General features: G+C 49.4%; 1 protein-coding gene across 3 annotated transcripts in view; it reads left to right on the top strand.

The window, feature by feature from the left end:
* NDRG3 (NDRG family member 3) overlaps nt 1-12072 on the top strand; it is a 54182-nt gene extending 42110 nt beyond the window's left edge. For 2 of the 3 annotated variants that reach the window (XM_032198245.1, XM_032198246.1), the window contains exons 7-17: nt 297-357; nt 2030-2116; nt 2641-2697; nt 3881-3984; nt 4270-4335; nt 5900-5951; nt 7354-7401; nt 8096-8131; nt 8224-8275; nt 9971-10009; nt 10522-12072. In XM_032198245.1, coding sequence (XP_032054136.1) covers nt 297-357; nt 2030-2116; nt 2641-2697; nt 3881-3984; nt 4270-4335; nt 5900-5951; nt 7354-7401; nt 8096-8131; nt 8224-8275; nt 9971-10009; nt 10522-10700 — 781 coding nt within the window. In that variant the 3' untranslated portion in view covers nt 10701-12072. The remainder of the gene's footprint in view (nt 1-296; nt 358-2029; nt 2117-2640; nt 2698-3880; nt 3985-4269; nt 4336-5899; nt 5952-7353; nt 7402-8095; nt 8132-8223; nt 8276-9970; nt 10010-10521) is intronic. The other variant, XM_032198247.1, reaches the window with a different exon arrangement.
* Nucleotides 12073-17760: the final 5688 nt, after the last annotated feature.

Here is a 17760-nt window from a genome sequence, read left to right as displayed (position 1 = left end):
TCAGCTGGATTCAGCCATTCCAGCACCTCTCTCTATCTCCGCTTGCAGTAATCTGATACGTTCACTGAGTTGTCCCAAGAGTCCCGAGTGTCTCCTAACCTGTGTAACCCTGTCTGGTTCTTAAGCTGGGAACGCTGTCTGCCGCACGAGACAATTTATGACTGCTGCATCATTGTTGTATCATTTTGAAAATTAACCATAAGTGAACAGCTGGATGCAGAGAGGGGAAAGGCTTTGCCTTTAGGGATGCTTCAGCTTAAGTTAGCCTTGCTGATTGTGAAATGCCTATATTTCAGCCTGAAGAGCTTCATTGGGATTGGACTGGGAGCCGGTGCATATGTCCTCAGCAGGTGTGCAGTAAGTATCTCTTCATTCCTTGTGACTTACATGAGCTGTGGTCTTCTACTAATCAAACAAACCATTTGTGGGGCATGGGCAAAGCAGCAGTAATTCCAATAGGCATGCAAGGAGCCATGTGAGAGCTACTTCTTGACCAGATGGTTAAACTGGAGCGGCCAAACCTACACCACAGCTATGCCAGGCATGGAAAGATTGTAATGTGATGTCTTTGGGTCAGCAGAACCCATCCTGTCTGCTAGAAATGCACAGCCTTGGAATGATTGGATGTTTGTAATTGAAACACTGAAGGCACCAGTGTCTTCACAAAGCTCTGTCTGCATTACTGTATGCTGCTTCCAGAGTTTGTGACACCAAACAATTGATCCAGTGATGTGCTGTGGGGATGTATTACGGACTAGTGCAGATGAGGAATGCACTTTTTCAGTGGCAGGGGATTTTGCACTCCGCCTTTCAAGAAGGGAGCACTAGCTTTGTGTTGTTGCTTACTTCTACGTTTCTCCCTGGTGGAATTTTTATAAGTATGTGAAATCAGTAGACGTGGGCCAGGAATTCACCTGAGTCATTCAGGGATAGCTTTAAAAACAGATGCTGAACTCTTAACATTCTCAGTAAAGTTTTCTTGAAGTTGTTGAGTGCAGAGAGTTGCTGACATGTTAGGCTACTTACTGCTTCTTAAAGCCACATGCAGCTCCCCTTCCTACAAAAAGTTCTGTTTCCTCTTCCCAGCAGTCAGGATTGTGTCAGGGGAGGGAGGGCCTACATCAGTTTTAATCACCGGTGTTCAATCTGTTGCTTACTTTTTGTATCTTGTGTAATTATGAGCCTTGATAAAGAAATCACTCAAATAAACCTCTGGCCTGAGCTCAGTGAAGTGTCAGAAAGCCCTTGCCATGCTACGTGGATTGCAGACAGCTTCCTGCTGAGGACAGAGTCATTTCCTTCTGCTTAACTGATGCTAATCTGTGCAGTGAAGCAGAGAGTACAGGCTTCAGTAAAATTTCAGCCTTTCAGTGAGCCTAAAGCTTGAAGCTATCCACTTCTGTTAGATTGCTTCTTTTGTGTTCACAAGCAATTCTCAGAGTATTTTGTTACCCTGCTCTGCACACATGCCCCAAGGTAAACTGCATGGTGCTGGGATGCCAGGCTAGAGTGCGGACAGGGCTGCTGGCAGCTTGAGCAGGACAAAGGGGTGCCCTCCACTGCACCAGGAGCTTCATAGACCCTTATTCAGGCTGCAGATGCTTCGGGGACCTCAGCACAGACTCCGGTGCCACCTGCCACAACATGCTGTTTTGCCACATCTCTGCTGAAGATGCCACATTGGAGCAGGGAGGGTCACTGCTCACAGCCCCATCACACACAGGAGCCAGAGCACGACCTGCAACCCCACGGCTGCACCAGGCATATGGGCACTAGAAAACACTGCTGAGGCCTGCTCAGGCTGCAGGTGCTGTATGAGCAGCTGATCCATCAGTGCCAACAAATGAATCCTTCTGGTACAAAAGGCCTGCTTTGGGCTAGGCTCTGAAAAGGTCACAGTCTGCCCTATTTAATCTTCATTTTGTCTTGCCTTGCTTTTACAAGTAGCTTTCCAACTGCTACACCTACCAGTGTGTGCTTTTGTGGCTTAAACAATCCTTCTGAGTGTGCTTGTGCTCTCTCTCTGCAGCTCAGCCACCCAGACCTGGTGGAGGGACTTGTGCTTATTAATGTTGATCCATGTGCAAAGGGTTGGATTGACTGGGCAGCATCCAAGGTGAGATTTTCCTTCCTTTATATATATTCTCTCCACAGTGCTTAATAAACAGTGTGTGGAATAAGAAATAAAAGGACAGAGTACAGGAATTTGTCATTTTATGTCCAAAACTGCACAATCTCATTTCTGTCACTGCTGTGTCCTCAGTCTGGGTGTGGCACGACCTCCAGTTTAGAAAACTGCATGGAGACGAATGGCTTCTAAGCACGCACTTACCTCTCCTCTGATTTAGTACTTGTGCTTGCAGGCTTCATTTGGCTTATGCTGAATGAATCTTTTAATTATTCTGATATTCTGGCCACTTACTGTTATCAAGGCTTCACAATTCTGGAGGGCTGTCTGTTCTACGTGCTTCTTTGAAGCCTTGCACACCCATCCTATACGTCAGGCGTTTTGTTGCTTATATTCCTTGAAATTTTTTTGTTGTTGTTATTTTCTTTATTCTGAGGAGCTGCTTTGAAATTTGTAATGAAACAGCATTTTCCAATTCCTCTCTCTCCTTCTCATTCATTGTCACTCTTCAGTTTTCAGGCTGGACAACCAACATAGTGGATATTGTCTTGGCACATCATTTTGGCCATGTAAGTAACCAGTAGGTGTTAATGTTGCCCCTGCAACCATACATGGAGCTCTAACTTCTGTATATAACTTCTCTGAAATAGCCCTGCTCCATCAAGGGTTGCCATAGACTGTACAATCTTCTCTATGTGGCAAGCTTGCACCAGGACTTTGTATGCTAGGGGGAGCAAACACATCCTCATGCATGCGCTGACTGTCTCCAGACTCCAGACATGGTAAGAGAGTAGTGTCCCACACCATTAGTGCTGCAGAACTCTGTCCTTTTTGCTGCCCAAACAAATGTCTGCAGAAACATGTGTCAGACAGTTCTCTTGTAACCAGCAAAGAGGCATTTGATCTGTGGGTGGAGGACAGATCGGCTGTAAGTTGATAGGGGGTTATTGTACGTGTCTAGATGTTAAATTGCTGCATTCTCCTCTTCCCCTTTAGCTTCAGCAGAGGCAAAATAGCCCCTCCTGAAACTTTTGGCTACAACAGTGCCTTCTGTTTGGGATTTGCTGACTCCCAATCAGCAAGCTTACCAGGAAACTGAAAGAGGTTGTGCCTCATGCACACAGCATATGACTCGCAGCAAATCAATACCTGACCTGAAGCCCCCTCGTAACATCACATAATTACTGAAAGGAGTCATCTAGCTTCCTCCTGCTTAGAGCACACATGCTCTTCACACCCCTTCATTACGTATAGTGCTTCCTTGCATTCCTTTCTCTCTCTCTCCCCTTTTGGAATGCAATTTCTTCATAGAACTGTGTGTTGGGATGAGATTTTCCTTTGGTCCCAGTCTTGGCACTTACATATAAAGCTTTGCTTCTTTAACATGAAACATAAGTGGAAAACATTCCTAAAACAGAGTGATTTGTACCCATATAAGCAGTGCTGAGGCTCAAGAGCCAACTTATAGCATCTCAAGATACCTTTATACTCCAGCAGCAGCATGTGCACTACCATTCTTAAAATTATGATCACATTACCAAAATACTGCACCTTCACAGTCATTTCATGGGAACACTTAATATAGCATAGGTATTAATGCAGTCTGGAGTCACTGTCCCTGTAGGTTATTGTTCAGCAGTGAGCGATGAGTGTGGAGGCAGTTCAGTGCTTCAGTATTTTTAAGAATGTAATTTCTTAGACATTATTACATGTGAAGAAAATTTGTCTTCCAATTCTTTTACTTTTGTACAGGAGGAACTGCAGGCAAATCTAGATTTGATCCAAACATACAGGCTTCATATTGCACAGGATATTAACCAAGATAACCTTCAGCTGTTCCTCACGTCATACAACAGGTACAGGATGCTTTTGTGCCTTCTAGATTCAGAATTGTTCCCATACCCATCCTGCTCAGTAGATTTGCTATCATATATATAATCTCTGAAGATCTACATCAAGCTTGCCATGGATCCCATTTTCTGGCAATGACTACTGGGGCTCGTGTCCGTGGCATGACACGGGAGGTGGTTACCTGTTGTCTGGTTGCTGGAGCCAGCACACATGGTTGGATTTTGAATGTTCCCACTATAACCAGTTTCCTCTGACAATGTGATGGAGAATTGTTCTGCTTTGTCTTCCAGTCGCAGAGACCTGGAAATTGAGAGACCAGTTCTTGGCATCAATGAAAATACAGCAAAAACACTCAAGTAAGTTACTGTTAATCAACCTGTGTTAGTTAGTTAATATGCAGTCCCTTCAGCAGAAAAACTGTCACTGCTTCTTAGGAAGAACTAGACCAACTGCTGGGAAGACAGTTCAGACAGTCCCAGGCTTTGGTGCAGTGCTGTCAGCCAGAGTGGAGCAGAGGCTTCTGGAAGCCCTTTCAGTAAGAACATGTTGACATTCCCCAGAAGATAGGGTCAGAGGAGTAAGAATTTCCACCCAGAAGCCACTGTACTTTCTGAGCTGTTAGTTTGATTGTTTTTCATGAAAAATTAGCCAGGTTTTTGTTTGTTGCTGCTGCCTATCTTCCCCTACTCTGCCCAGAAAAGTTGTCTGCACAATTCTCATAGAGGGATGGGGAGGGTATGACAGCTCCCACCTTGGCAGTGACTCATTAGTCAGAGGGCTAATAGTCTGCGCAGAGTACAGCTGAGAAGGGACAGACATTGGAGAGCAGTGCAGAGCAAGTATAAGTAAATTTTCAAGTTCTAAGCAAGAAAGCAAAAGGGGCAAATCATCACCACACGAAGACTGTGAATTGCAGTGCTGAGGCAGAATACCTGGGCTGGCCTAGACGCTGCTGCACAGGCTCTGCTGTTGTCTCCTTGGAAACTGTGTGGACTTCTGCTGCTGCCAGTCCCAGGAGATGCTTTAGCATCTACAGACAAACCCTCTAGATCTTGGCTAACCTAAAGTGGTAGATTTCCTTGCTTGGTCTCCAGGCAAAGCCGATCATGCTGCTCTCTGTCGTGCAGACAGATAGACTCATAGGGATCTGCAGACCCTTAAATAATTCCTATGGAAGTTTGGGTCTCTTTGCTTTTAGGCTTGCTCATAGGCCCTCAGTCTCACAAACCTTAGTGGTACTTCACTGACTGAGCTCTGTCATTCATGGCCTCTAGCATAACTTTTGCCATCTAGTCACCAGACCAAAGTGGGGTGTCTAGCCCAAACCTTTCTTACCTTTATCTGTAAATGAATAATATAAATTCACAGCCACTTGATCAGTGGCCTTCTGGGTATGTTTTATGCATTGAATCTTAACTGTTCTAGAATTACAGTACATATAAAAATGGATATGAAAGCACAGATTTCTTGACAGAGGTTTTAATATCATGTTTTTCAATATATTCCCAGAATCTTTTGTGTATCTTTCTAAAATACAGACCAAAATACAGTGCTGGCCAGTAGCCACCCTCAGAGGCATTAAGCTCTGTTGGATGTAGTTATTCTGAAATTCCTGACTTTCGTTCCAGAGAGCATGCTCCCTTCTGTTGCCTGGGATGGTGTTTCTTTCAGCCCTACACCCATCTTTTAACACATCTGTAACAGTAGTGATAGTTGGTGTACATGGAGGGGATGGTACGGGTGCATATGCAAGCCACAGAGGAGGTTTTGATGCAAACAAAATGTCATGGTGTGGGAGCACAGAGGGATTTTGCTTAGCATTGTTAACGTTTCATAAGGCTGTTGGTGCACAGACCTCGACCTTCTCAGAAATTCCTTAGAAGCAATGGGAAGTAACATTTCTCTTGGGTTTTTTACCAGGTGCCCTGCCTTGCTAGTGGTTGGTGACAACTCACCTGCTGTGGAAGCAGTGGTACGTATACACAAACATATTCCTTGCATGACATGAGCCCCAGAGAACATTTAGAAAACCTGCCTTACCCAGCAGTGTTTTCACCTTGTCACAACTAGCCACAAAAAGTATCTCTTTGTCCAAAGCTCTCTTATAGTCCCCAGATATTGAGAACTGTCAGCCACTGGTAGGAGATGCAAGGCTTGGGCCGCCTAGTGGCCCTGCAGGGTAGCTCTAAGTTGAAGGTGGCAGGATCTGACTAAGAGTCTGTGCTCATGCGCCTTGGTTAGCAAGCAATATAGAGGACCTCTTTCAAGAACTTGGGTCTTTCCCTGAGGTCTGTCAGGCTATCCCCTGGAGTTTAGTTTTCAATTTGTGAATTACTGTTCTCTTCCTGTTGTACTGAGGCTAGCTGAGGTTTAAAAATAAGCAGCGTGACTCCAGCTCTGTTGTGGAGATTAGCACAGAGTTCTGCAAGAGCACTGCATCGCAGGGAAAGTAACACTTGGTAGCATCTCCTTCCTGTTGTTGTCATTGCAGGCACTAATAACCACTTCCCTCCCAGCACAGTTACACATGTGGCATGGTGCAATGCAGAGTGGTTGTGATGCCTTTCAGAAGGTGACTGTGGGAAGGCCGGGGGGTTGTGAACAAAACAAGTTTCCTTAAGAAACCTGGAATAGTGTGTCAGTCTCCTAAAGCAGTAGCTTGGACCTAGGAGCTGTGCATGGAGAACTGCAGGGCTTTTTCTGGTCCTGTTGGCTTTTCACCACTCTGTTCAGTCTGGAACATACGGAAGTCTGAGACTTTCTCTGAGTTTTTACAGTACTGGGATAATATTCCTAAGGGTTCTCATTGCCTCCCAGCCACAGTTGGGCAAGGATCTATAGTCTTCTGGACCTCAGCTTGCCTATCTAGTTGCTCAGGTTCCCAGCTCATGAAAATCTCCTCTTCTGGGGCTGCTTTTCCTGTAGGTCCCCACCTATTCTCTGTTTGCAGCAGGACTACAGAGAAGTGGCCATTTCCTCCTTGCCTGACTGGGGGATTGTGATTTCTCTCCATGCTGCATAGCACAGAAATCTGCTTCCCTCACAGTCTTTCTGTCAGAGCTCAGGGGATGCTCCAGGGTTTCATGGTGGATCAGGTTTTGGGGATGCTTTCCCATAAATTCATATCCCCATCTCTCAGGCAGTGATGTTCTGTCCCTTGGGTGGGAACACCTGCCTTTCCTCATGGCATCTTCCATTCATTGTTCTCTTCCTACGTGCTGTCTGTTTTCTTGCTCAGTCCTTCCTGGCTCTGGAGAAGCTCTTATTGCTTAAGAAAGCCATTGCCTTCAGTGGAGCAGATGCCCCACATTTTTCATCTGACTGTTCAAGATTTCTGTGTGATATCACGTACCTCTTACCTCCTTTTATTTTAGGTTGAATGCAATTCACGTCTTGACCCAACCAAAACTACCCTTCTGAAGGTGAGTACCATGCCAGAATCATTCCAGCCTGCGCAAAGACGTATTTGTTTTGCTGAGGCCAGCTCCACTTAGGTGTTTGCCTTCTATACATTTAGCTTCAAGAGGTTTCTGGACAGTCGCTCAGGGCTGTGTTCTCTCCTGTGTGGAGAAAGACTAAGACGAAAAGAGCTTGTTGTCAGGGGGTCCCTGATTCCCTGATTTATGTTCAGTTCTCTGATATCTTCACCCAGCAAGTGGCAGGGAAGATCTAACAAGAATTAGCAGAGGTGCCCTGCCTTCACCCTGCTTACTGTCAGCAACATCACTTTTTATAGCTTTCTACAAGTCCACCCCATCCTCACCTATGGCTCCTCAGCATGTCAGAAAGATACTGTTTAGAAGTGTAGACCACCAGGTGTGGGGAGAGTGGCAGGGGGAGCTGGGCAGATGCAGGTTTGCTTCTGGGCTTCTAGAGTATGGCCTGAGATTGCTTGGTAGTGCAACCTTCAGGATGCTGGGTTTCTTCAGCCACAAGCTCTCAGAAGACATATCACCAGGCCTTGCTTTGGTTTTGGAAACAAAATGATAGAAGCGTGCCTTGTGTCACAGTGCAGCCTGTGCCCTCAGCCTGGTGGGGTGGGCAATGCTGTGCCAGTCCTGGGGTTGGCCTGGGGTGGGAAGGACAACCCAACCTCCCTTTTGTTTCCTGTTGCAGATGGCTGACTGCGGAGGACTTCCCCAGGTGGTTCAGGTGAGAATTGTGTCACAGCTCTTCCATGGGATTTAGTTTGTACAAAGCCCCTTGCCCTGCTCACACTAATGCTGCACTTTCTGTTTCCACAGCCTGGCAAGCTGACTGAAGCCTTCAAGTACTTTGTGCAGGGAATGGGCTACAGTAAGTGGCAAACACAGTTTTCTGTTTTGGAGTGGGTTTGTTCTGAGGGGAACTCAGCCTTTCTGGTCCATCTGAGCCCATTGGCATCTGTGTCCCCACCCATGAGTTAGTGTGGTTGCCAGGACATCCATCCATGCTGGAAAATCAACTAGGGTGCTAACACGTTAGTAAACCAATGTTGTTCCCTGATGTGTGTTTAATCTGCACTACAGCTAGTGCGGTGACCCCTTTTTGGTTGCTGTTGTTGATAAAATGTTGTAAATTCATGTTTGTCCCAGTTAAGGAAAGTGTGCTCCTAAGGTCAGTAAATCTTCTGAAATCTTCTGTGCTACTTTCTGCAAAGGGGAAGGAGTTAGCAAGCAGTACAGCCTCGTGGTTGTGGTGGGTACATGAGAGCTCTGCCCTGTGGCTTCCTCCTTGTGCTTCGTGGCAGAAGAAAATTGTGTCCTGAGTGTGTCAGGCTGAGACTTCCCTTGCCCTTGGTGTTCTAGGGACTGAGGACTTCAGGAGAAGAGATTCTTGGTGCACCAGGTCAACCCTGTCTCCATTGCAGACACCTTGGCACAGCTCTGCCTTGCTTGCCAGGGTCTAGGGCTAGGAGGTCCCTTCTGTGGATGGTGAACCTTCAAAAGCTGGAACTATAGGAGGGGGTTGTTCCCATGGCTGAGGAACCACTAAGCACGGCCACTTTAGCAGCTGTGACATTTCCAATGGTCTCCATGTTACCAGAGCTTCTTTACCAACTCATGGATGTCAGTACTCAGAGGAAGCTGTCCTTTTCCCTAGAGCTCTGTGTGTCTGACATGAACATAGTGGGATGATCGTGTTCTCCAAGGCTAGCCAGAAGACCCTGACGCTTCAGAGGAGGTTGCTATGTGAGAAAGGCCCCTTTAATCTCACAATCTAAGAGCATTTCCATGTTCAAGTCTCTTGCATGCCTGGTGCTGGAAAAATCAGCAAGTACTGTCATCAGAGCAAGGACTTCAGCAGGGCTTTGGTGGTCAAATCTCTTGCCAACAGGATGTGTAGCACAGGGGAAAGATGAGGGGTAAACTTCTATTTATAGAATTAGTAGCTAGTAACAGAACCATTCTACCAACTTTGGTTGGCAAGACTGTTGGGAGTGCTGAGCTTGGTCCAGCAGAGCCTTATCTCGGAGGAGAACAGCAGAGAAACAAAGCAGCTTGTCACTTCTAGAAGTGCAGAAGCCAGTTCCCCAATAGCTATTCTTGTTCCTTCTGCACATTGAAACAGCTGGACCTGCCCATGCTGAAACTGCAAGTGGAAAGTAATGCCTTGTAGCTGGAATCTGATGCTGTCAACTCGAGGAAAGACAAGAATTCCTGTTCAGTATCCAGAGTTGCAGAGCATACCTCAGTTTCCTCACTTAAGGAAAATGACATCTCTGTTGAGCAGTTACGGTGCATACAGCAGGGAGGTTGAGGAAGTTATGCTGCAGTTTCCAGCTAACATCATAGGAGAGACTTGCCCCTGGTAGGTTTTTGAGTTGGCATCTCCCCAAGATGCTCATTATCAGCTGTTTTCACAAATACTGGGAGCTTACAGCACAGTGTGTGAGATGGGAGTGGAAGGGAAAGTAGCTTGGGATCCCAGGAGCAGTGCAGCTACTCACACTCTGCAACTAATTGGCTCTTACCTGTATTCATCCCTTTCCTTGTCTCATGTTGTTTCCAGTCCCTTATGTGCAGCTCAGCCACCTAAGCACTGAGTCAGGTACCTTCAACTGTGCATCTGCCTCGGCCCAAGTCTGTGTACTGAGTTGAATGATTCCTCGGGTGCATTGCTCTGTTTCGGCATGTCCTGCTGCTGTGGGCTAGGCTGATCCATTGTACAATGTGTATGCTATGGTTTTTCACCTTTCATTTGTATTTTGTTGATTGTTGCATGATTTCAGCTCTGTGGTTTTCTAGAGTGATGAGACTGACTTTCAAAAGGTCACTTGTACAACAGCTGCCTTGGTTTGCACAGACACTGACCATGACTGCACTTGCAAATGATCAGTTACACTTCTGGCATTTGCTCACCTTGGACCTTTTGAAATTGGGCCTTAAACATCTTGCTTTAGACATGCAAAGACTTAATTTTGGCAGTGAAGAGTGAGTTTTCTTTCTGAGGGGATAGCTCACTCTGTGCTTACTCAGCAACACATATTTGAGTGCTGTGATACTTGCTCTGAGCCTAAGAACTTCCTCCTTTTCTAACCGTACTCTTGTTCTCTCTTGCAGTGCCAGCAGCTAGTATGACCAGGCTGATCCGCTCACGTACTCACTCCTCTTCTAGTGTGGGCTCTGGGGAGAGCATCCGCAGCCGGTCTCATACTAGCAACCACGGTGAAGGCAGTGCTGGAACCCCAGAAGGAATTGATCTCCAGGATGCACCTCAAACCATGGAAGTATCCTGTTAAGCAGGAGCCCTTCTTGATTCAGACAACTCCACTCGCCCCCACTGAACCCACTCAGAATCTAGCATTTCATCCAACATGGCATTAACTGTTCTCTCTAACTTGTGCATGCCCATCTGAGCTGCTACCTCCTTGGTAGTCTGTAGTTGGCATTACTTTGGTCCTTTCTGTATGCCCTGGGCATCAGAGCCTCTTTAAAACATTAACATTCCGCAGTCTTAGTAAGTCAGGTTACTGTACATGCTGATACCATCTCCTGTGTGTGCTGTATATCAATCCAGATGACAGCCATTGTCTTCCCTGTTCATTTAAATATATTTTTTGTGGCTTTGTGAGGTTTAGAATTGCTTTCTAGTTGTGCTTCTGCTAAAGGACCCTTGCGGTGCAGTTGGAATGGCATCTGTGGGACATGGGAAAGCAAGACCATGATGATGTGAAGCTCCAGGCACTGGAGGCGGGTGGTACTCTTGGCAGAGTTGTGCCTGGAGTGCAGAACCCACCGGGAGGTCTTTGTGTTCCCAGGACTCTTGGCATGCCAAGGAGCTGTGGGGAAGATGAACAAATGGTCAGAAATACTGTCTTGGTCTCATCTCTGTATGTGTGTTAAGGAGCGGAGTGATTTCTTACTTGAGCCTCCTGAAAGGGCAAGTCAATGTACACTAACCGAGGTGCACTATTCAACAGAGTACAAGGGATTAAACTACAGCAGCTGCGGCTGCCAGACTGCCTCTGCTGACCCACCTGCCTCTCCTGCGGAGGGGCCAAATGCAGTTAGCACGTAGTCACTATTCTACCCTGGCACAGGTGAATCTTTAACATCAAACAGGCTGTGAAATGGGCATCAGTGCCCCTCGCCATATGGAGATCCCAAAATCTCCTGCACTGCCAGCTCTGCTTCCTGCTGCTGTCATCCCCAGGCAGCGTGTCTGCATCTTAAGTGAGGATCTTAAGTGAGGCTCAAGAAACACCAGTGAATGACTGCTGTCAGCCGCACATTTGTGTGACTCAGGCCAGCAGTTGAGCAGTGAATGACTGTGTGCAGGTACTGTTTATTCTCTTTGTGGAATTCACAATTTTTCTGCCTTTTTGCATCTGGCTGGGTCACAGAGGGCAGGAGGCAAATGCCTGCTGCGTGCCAGGGTCTAGCTGTTAATGGGAGAAAAGGGATGAGTGGCCAGGCTACTACAGGTCTTGAGAGACGAGCAACACGTCCTTTCTTAACAGCTGAGCAGTCCTGACTCAATGGGAGCCAGCTCCTCCGAGGGTCACACTCATGTTCTGCTCCATTTCAGGTAGGGAATGGGACTGGGAGGCTCTGCCTGAGGGGGACTTTGTACCAGTTATTAAATAAAGCTATAACTGAGTTTCATTGTTACCCTGTGTGCTTGTGTTGTTTCTCTTGGCCTGACCCAGCACTGCAGCCGGTTTTGTCAGTTGCAGTGTTTCCTCCTGTGAGAGGCCCCACAGAAGGGGCAGCGTTGGTCCCCTCTTCCAAGAGGTTTCCTAGGGGCTGTGCAGGAGCAGGGTGGCACAGCATCCCCTGCAAGAGGCTGTCTGGAGGCATCAGATAGCTGGCCTCTGCCAAAATGCAGAAAGAAGCTTCCAGCTTTGACAGAGTGAGACTAAACAAAAGGCTTGCTACAAAGCGGACGCTGACAAGAATTGCCTCTGAACAGAGGCAGCAAGTCCTACGAGCTGTCTTCCCTGGTGAACAGCACGATGCACCTGTGTGATTTACTGGTATAACACAAAGTTAACCTGTAATACCCCTGTCAAGGAAGGAAAGTGTAAGCACTGTAAGATCTGTTTACTCTTCAGCCTGCACACATGTCCAGCCAGGTGCAGATGGAGCAATGCTGAGCAACTGATCATTTAACGTAACTGTTTATCTTCTGCTTTTCAGATCCAGATTTTGCTCTTAAGTCTCAGAAGTCTGTCATCACGCACTCACAGAAAGCTATCTGGGCTTCAAGAGTGCTTACATGCTGGTCACAGCTTAGTCCTGGTCCTGCTGTCATGTCCACAGGGTGGGCTCATGCAGCTTCGTGCTTTGGACTTTCTGCAGGCCTTTGGGGAACTGGCACTGCAGGAAGTGAGACAAAGTGTTTTCCAGAATTGCAAACTGATTGAAAGGTTTGCAACCAATTGAAACAGGAAAAAATGGCCAACTGCAGTAAAATAAGTTCAAGTCTACTAAAGACAGGAGAATATGAAAGAGGTCAGTCCCTCTGATACCACATGAAATTCATCGCTGCTAAATGCAAGTGCTGAATGCAAAGCAACATGTTCAGAAGAGTTGTGCATGCAGCAGGGTTTTATTCCAGCTGACTACACCGAGAAGTAGCTGGGCAGACAAGTGATTCTTCACCAAGTTCCCTTATGAAAATACAGAGACAGACCAAAAGAATTCAAACACAATATTAAAATGACAACGAAATGACTTAGAGGAAATAATACCACAGCAGGGGTTGATGTGTGCTCACCAAGTGTGTTTAAGACGTGCATTTCAGCAGGAGCCCCCACAGCTACAGGATCCTGTGGACCAAGGAAGGACCAGGGAGGGCAAACAGATGAGATTTTATCAATTTGAAAGAGGGCTGATTAAGAAAGAAGTTTGTTGCCATGGTGGTTGTTGTGGTTTAAGCCGGCCGGCAGCTAAACACCACACAGCCGTTCGCTCACCCTCCCCTCTCCCTCTCTGGGATGGGGGAGAGAAATGGGAAAGTGAAGCCTGTGGGTTGAGATAAAGACAGTTTATTAAGACAGGAAAATAATAACAATAATAATAATAACAATAATGATGATAATAGTACTACTACTAATGTGTATGAAACAAGTGATGCACAATGCAATTGCTCACTACCCACTGACCGATGCTCAGCCTAACCCCGAGCAGCCCGGCCCCCCACCCCTCTATATTGTCCAGCATGACCCCATACAGTATAGAATACCCCTTTGGTCACTTTGGGTCAGCTGTCCTGGGTCTGTCCCCTCCCAGCTCTTGCTGCACCCCCAGCCTGCCCACTGGCAGCACAGAGCGAGAAGCTGAAGCGTCCTTGGCTTGGTGTAAGCACTGCTCTGCAACAATTAAAACATCAGGGTGTTATCAGCAGTCTTCTCGTCCTAATCCCAAACATAGCACCCTACCAGCTACTGGGAGGAAAATTAACTCTGTCCTGACTGAAACCAGGACAGTGGTTCAAATGCATAAGCAAGGCAAGATTTAAGATTTGTAGTGAGGATTCTCATATGGAGAAAGTAAATTATTTTCACAGAAGTAAATGCTTTTTTGATAAAAATAGAAGCATCAAAGCAAAACACGAAGTGGAAACAACTATTCCCAGTTAAATAAAAGACAGGATGTTTCTTCAGGTGACAAAAGCAAGGCCAACCAAATCCAGGAGCAAAGCTTGAGCTGAGGACGTGCTTCCCTTGGGCCAGGATCCCAAATCACACCGGTGCTTGGCCCATGTGGAGGGACATATCTGCGCAGTTCCACACCCCGTGGCACTCACTCAAGCTCCCAAGCTGTGGTATTAAAAGCATGCGTTGTTTTCTTCAGCTGCACGGGGTCATTCTCACTGAGCTCAGCGCAGCTGCAGGTTTCTCAGGGGTCGGCAATGGAAATATTTCTTACTGCCTTGGGCTGAGGTTTCTGAGGGGCTGCTGCTGGGTGCAACACCCTGTGCTGGAGGCTGCTGCGCATTACTCACAAAACCACCGTCCTTGCGGCTTCACTCCTGCAAGTGCAGCCCTGTGGCCCCAGCGGGAGCTGTGGGCAGCCATGCTCACAGCTGGGACGTGCTCACTGCTGAAAGGCAGCGGCCTTGAATTCTCCTCCACAGGGCCAGGTGATGCTGCAGGGAGTAGCAGCCGAAAAGTGGGGTTTGGAGGGGCTCCGATTTGACCAGGAATTTTCCTTGCTTGTAAGCCTGGAGGGTGCTGCAGCCCCAGGACAACAGCTGGGAATGGCCATCTGGGCCTGGAGGCTCTCAAAACAGAGCCACAGCCAGCGTGGTGTCACTGCTGATGGAGGAGGAAGTCGGACTTGGGACCTCGGTGTCTCCTTCCCACCACCACATCTATTATTTGATTTTAACCTGCAGAGGCGGCTGGGGTGGCTTGCCTTCTGCTGACCCTTTCCCTGCTGCTGGAGCCGAGACACTGAAGCCATCCCGTCACTGCTGCCCCTGCACAGACGTGGCAGGAGAGGGGCTGGGTCCTGGCACATCATGAGTCTGCACAAACCCATGGGTTCTTCTTGCCTCCTTCCACCCACTCGGTCACAGGAGTTAGCATAGCCAAATGCTGCCACAGCGGTAAGACAAAGGCCCCTTGCCCACACTGTTTGAGTCTGGGGGCCCCGTTTTCTTCACTACCACTAATTGAGGAAGATGCCAGGCAGTGCAGAGCAGGGCTTGAGGAGCTGAGCCACATTTGGGAAGGTTGGTGGGCACACCAGTGGTGCTTTTTCCAGGAGCAAACGAACCTTTGCTCAGCCCCACATATTTCTGCAAGCTGTTTGTTTGCTGCAGCCAGCACTGACCAAACCCAGAGCAGGGGCGTCCCAAACCGCAAGAGCAGTGTGAGGCCATTATGGGTGTCTGCTTTAGTAACACGCTGTTCTTTTCCGTGTGCACTTCACACCAACACGGTGGTTTACGACTGACCAGAAACACAAATAGCAGCAGGATGTTCAGCCACAGCGGCACAACCAGGGCACTGGGGCTGGGGGGGGAGGGGGGGTACGGGGCCAGGGAGGCAAAGCGGGGCCATGAGTGGCAGCACAACGCTTCCCAGCCTAGGGTGAGCTCAGCAAAGCTGCACGAGCAACCCCTGAAGCCTCGCCTTGGGGGAAATGGGGCTTCTCCCCTCATCTGGACCTGGCCAAAGAGGTGTGGAGGTGTGTGGGGGGGCATCAGTGTGGCCGCAGCACCTGGATGAGGGGTCCCTCAGCCTTGCTGTGCTCACAGGCCTTGTGCCTGCTGGTGCTACACGGGGAAGCGAGGCAGGGCAAAGGGCACCACTGGGCTGGGCTGCCCTCACTGCCCCTTGGGATGATCCACCCATCCGTGTGCATGCAGGGAAGCAGTGTGCCACGAGACCTCTGCTCCACCCAGCGACTGGAGCTCCTGCTGCCTAGCGCCAGTGTCCCTCCCTCCCGTGAAATCGCAGGCCTTAGAAAACTGAGCACTTCTACCTCCCTGCCCCAAGCCACACTCCTGTGGCAGAGTCCGGGGATCAAACATTGTCGTTCATCAAACAGCCCATCTTTTCATTGCAAATATCCCTGCCCTCTCCTTGACCTAAAAAAGATGCAATTTGAGATGCAAATTCAGCCCCAAATCCCCCATACAATGGGGTTGGTTGCTATCGGGGTGCTCTGGCAGGATGTGACCCCAAGCAGGTGCTTGCGCTCAAGGCCAGTTGCTTTTCAAGGATGGTGGTTGTGTTCAGGGCAGCTGTGCAAGTGCTGGATCATCTCCTGGTCATCGTGTGGGAGCCAGGCTGTGAGTTTGGCTCCATCCATGTCCGTGCTGCATGTCTGCACCCAGAGATTGCAGCTAGACAAGGCCTCATCGTGTCTTCCCCAGGCATTTGAGTTTGTGACCACCCTCCAGCACCGAGTGCCTTGTCTCAAGGTCCAGACTTACTTTTTGGCGAATCACTGCTGGCCTCTCTGCTCCAGCCATGTAAGAGCTGGCCCAGCAGAAACAGAGCCATTTGAGTAGACAAAGAACCACATCGGTGCCACGGCTCCTGGAGCACCACACGTGGCCAAGCTGCAGCCCTGGGGTCCTCTGGCCCAAAACCTCCGCTGCTTCATGGGGTGCAGCTGGTGCCATGTCGGCTGGCCACCAGGTAGGGGATGGCTGAGTCACCCAGAGCTGCGGCTCCCAGTGGCTGTCCCCACATGCCTGGTGGTGAAGGAGAGCCCGGTGGCACCCAGGGCAATGGCTACGGTGGCTCCAGGCAGCTGCCTGAAACTGCACATGAGGCTTTTCTCACCCCGTACCGAGGCCTCCCTGCGGGCAGTGCTGAGCAGACTGCTGGCTGAGTGAAAACCAGAACCCCCACCATGGTGCGCATGCGTCACAGGAAACACCAGCAGCTGCTGGTGCCCAGGCAGCGCTCAGCCCCATCACCACGCACCCCGTGCAGGCAGCACGGCCAAGAGCAGCCTAGCCTCTGTCTCCAGCACAGGAAAATACCCAAACCTGGAGCAGAAGGACAAGGAGGCAGCGAACAGGACCTTCCCTGAATGAGGGAGCCCCATCACTGCAGGAGGATCCTCTCTGTGGAGCCTCCGTGCCTTGGGGACCACGCTGGAGGCACCACCCAGCACAGCAGAGCCCAGCCGATGACTGCCCAGCCCTGATGAGCCTGGTGCGATGGTGACAGCAGCAAGCAGCAGGTAGGTGAGGGCAGCAGCAGAGCCAGGAGGCTCAGTCCATGGATCCGGGTCGTGCACAGCTTTGACTGTGCCTCACTGGGGCACAGAGCTGAAATGCACTGCTGCAGATAGAGGGGACACTCGTAGCCCGCAGGCACTGTATGAGCACCGGCACCTTCGGGCACTGCGATGGGCACCCCACATCCCGTGGGAGTCTGAAACAGGGAAGGCTGGCTGTGCTGAGCGGGTGAGCACAGCCCCACATGGTTCTGTGGCAGCCTGGGGATGGGGGCTTTCTGGTCCCCACACAGCATGTATGCCTTGTCCCCAGGACGGTCCCCAGCCCACCTGGCTGCAGCTGCGGGTCCCCAGACGCTATCCCGTGGGCAGGCGGTTTCCTCGAAGGGTTCCCCTGGGACCTCAGCCCCAGCCCAGAGCCCCGTGGTGCCGATGCACCCAGTGGCACTGCCCTGCCCCAGGGTGTGTGGCCATACCCCTGAGGCCCAGATCCCGACATGGCTGTGCCATGGGGCATGTGGCTGCAGGCGGCCCAGTCCCTCTGCCAATGGATGTTGCCAGGGCCAGCCCAACCCTCTCCTTCCCTTGCAGCCAGTCGTGGCCGCGGGTGGTGGCCGGGGGCATGTGCTGACCCCACAGGTGCAGCGAAGG

Source organism: Aythya fuligula, chromosome 16 (assembly GCF_009819795.1).
Source record: "Aythya fuligula isolate bAytFul2 chromosome 16, bAytFul2.pri, whole genome shotgun sequence".
NCBI classification, from domain to species: domain Eukaryota; kingdom Metazoa; phylum Chordata; class Aves; order Anseriformes; family Anatidae; genus Aythya; species Aythya fuligula.
This window is presented reverse-complemented; position numbering and strand designations above follow the sequence as displayed.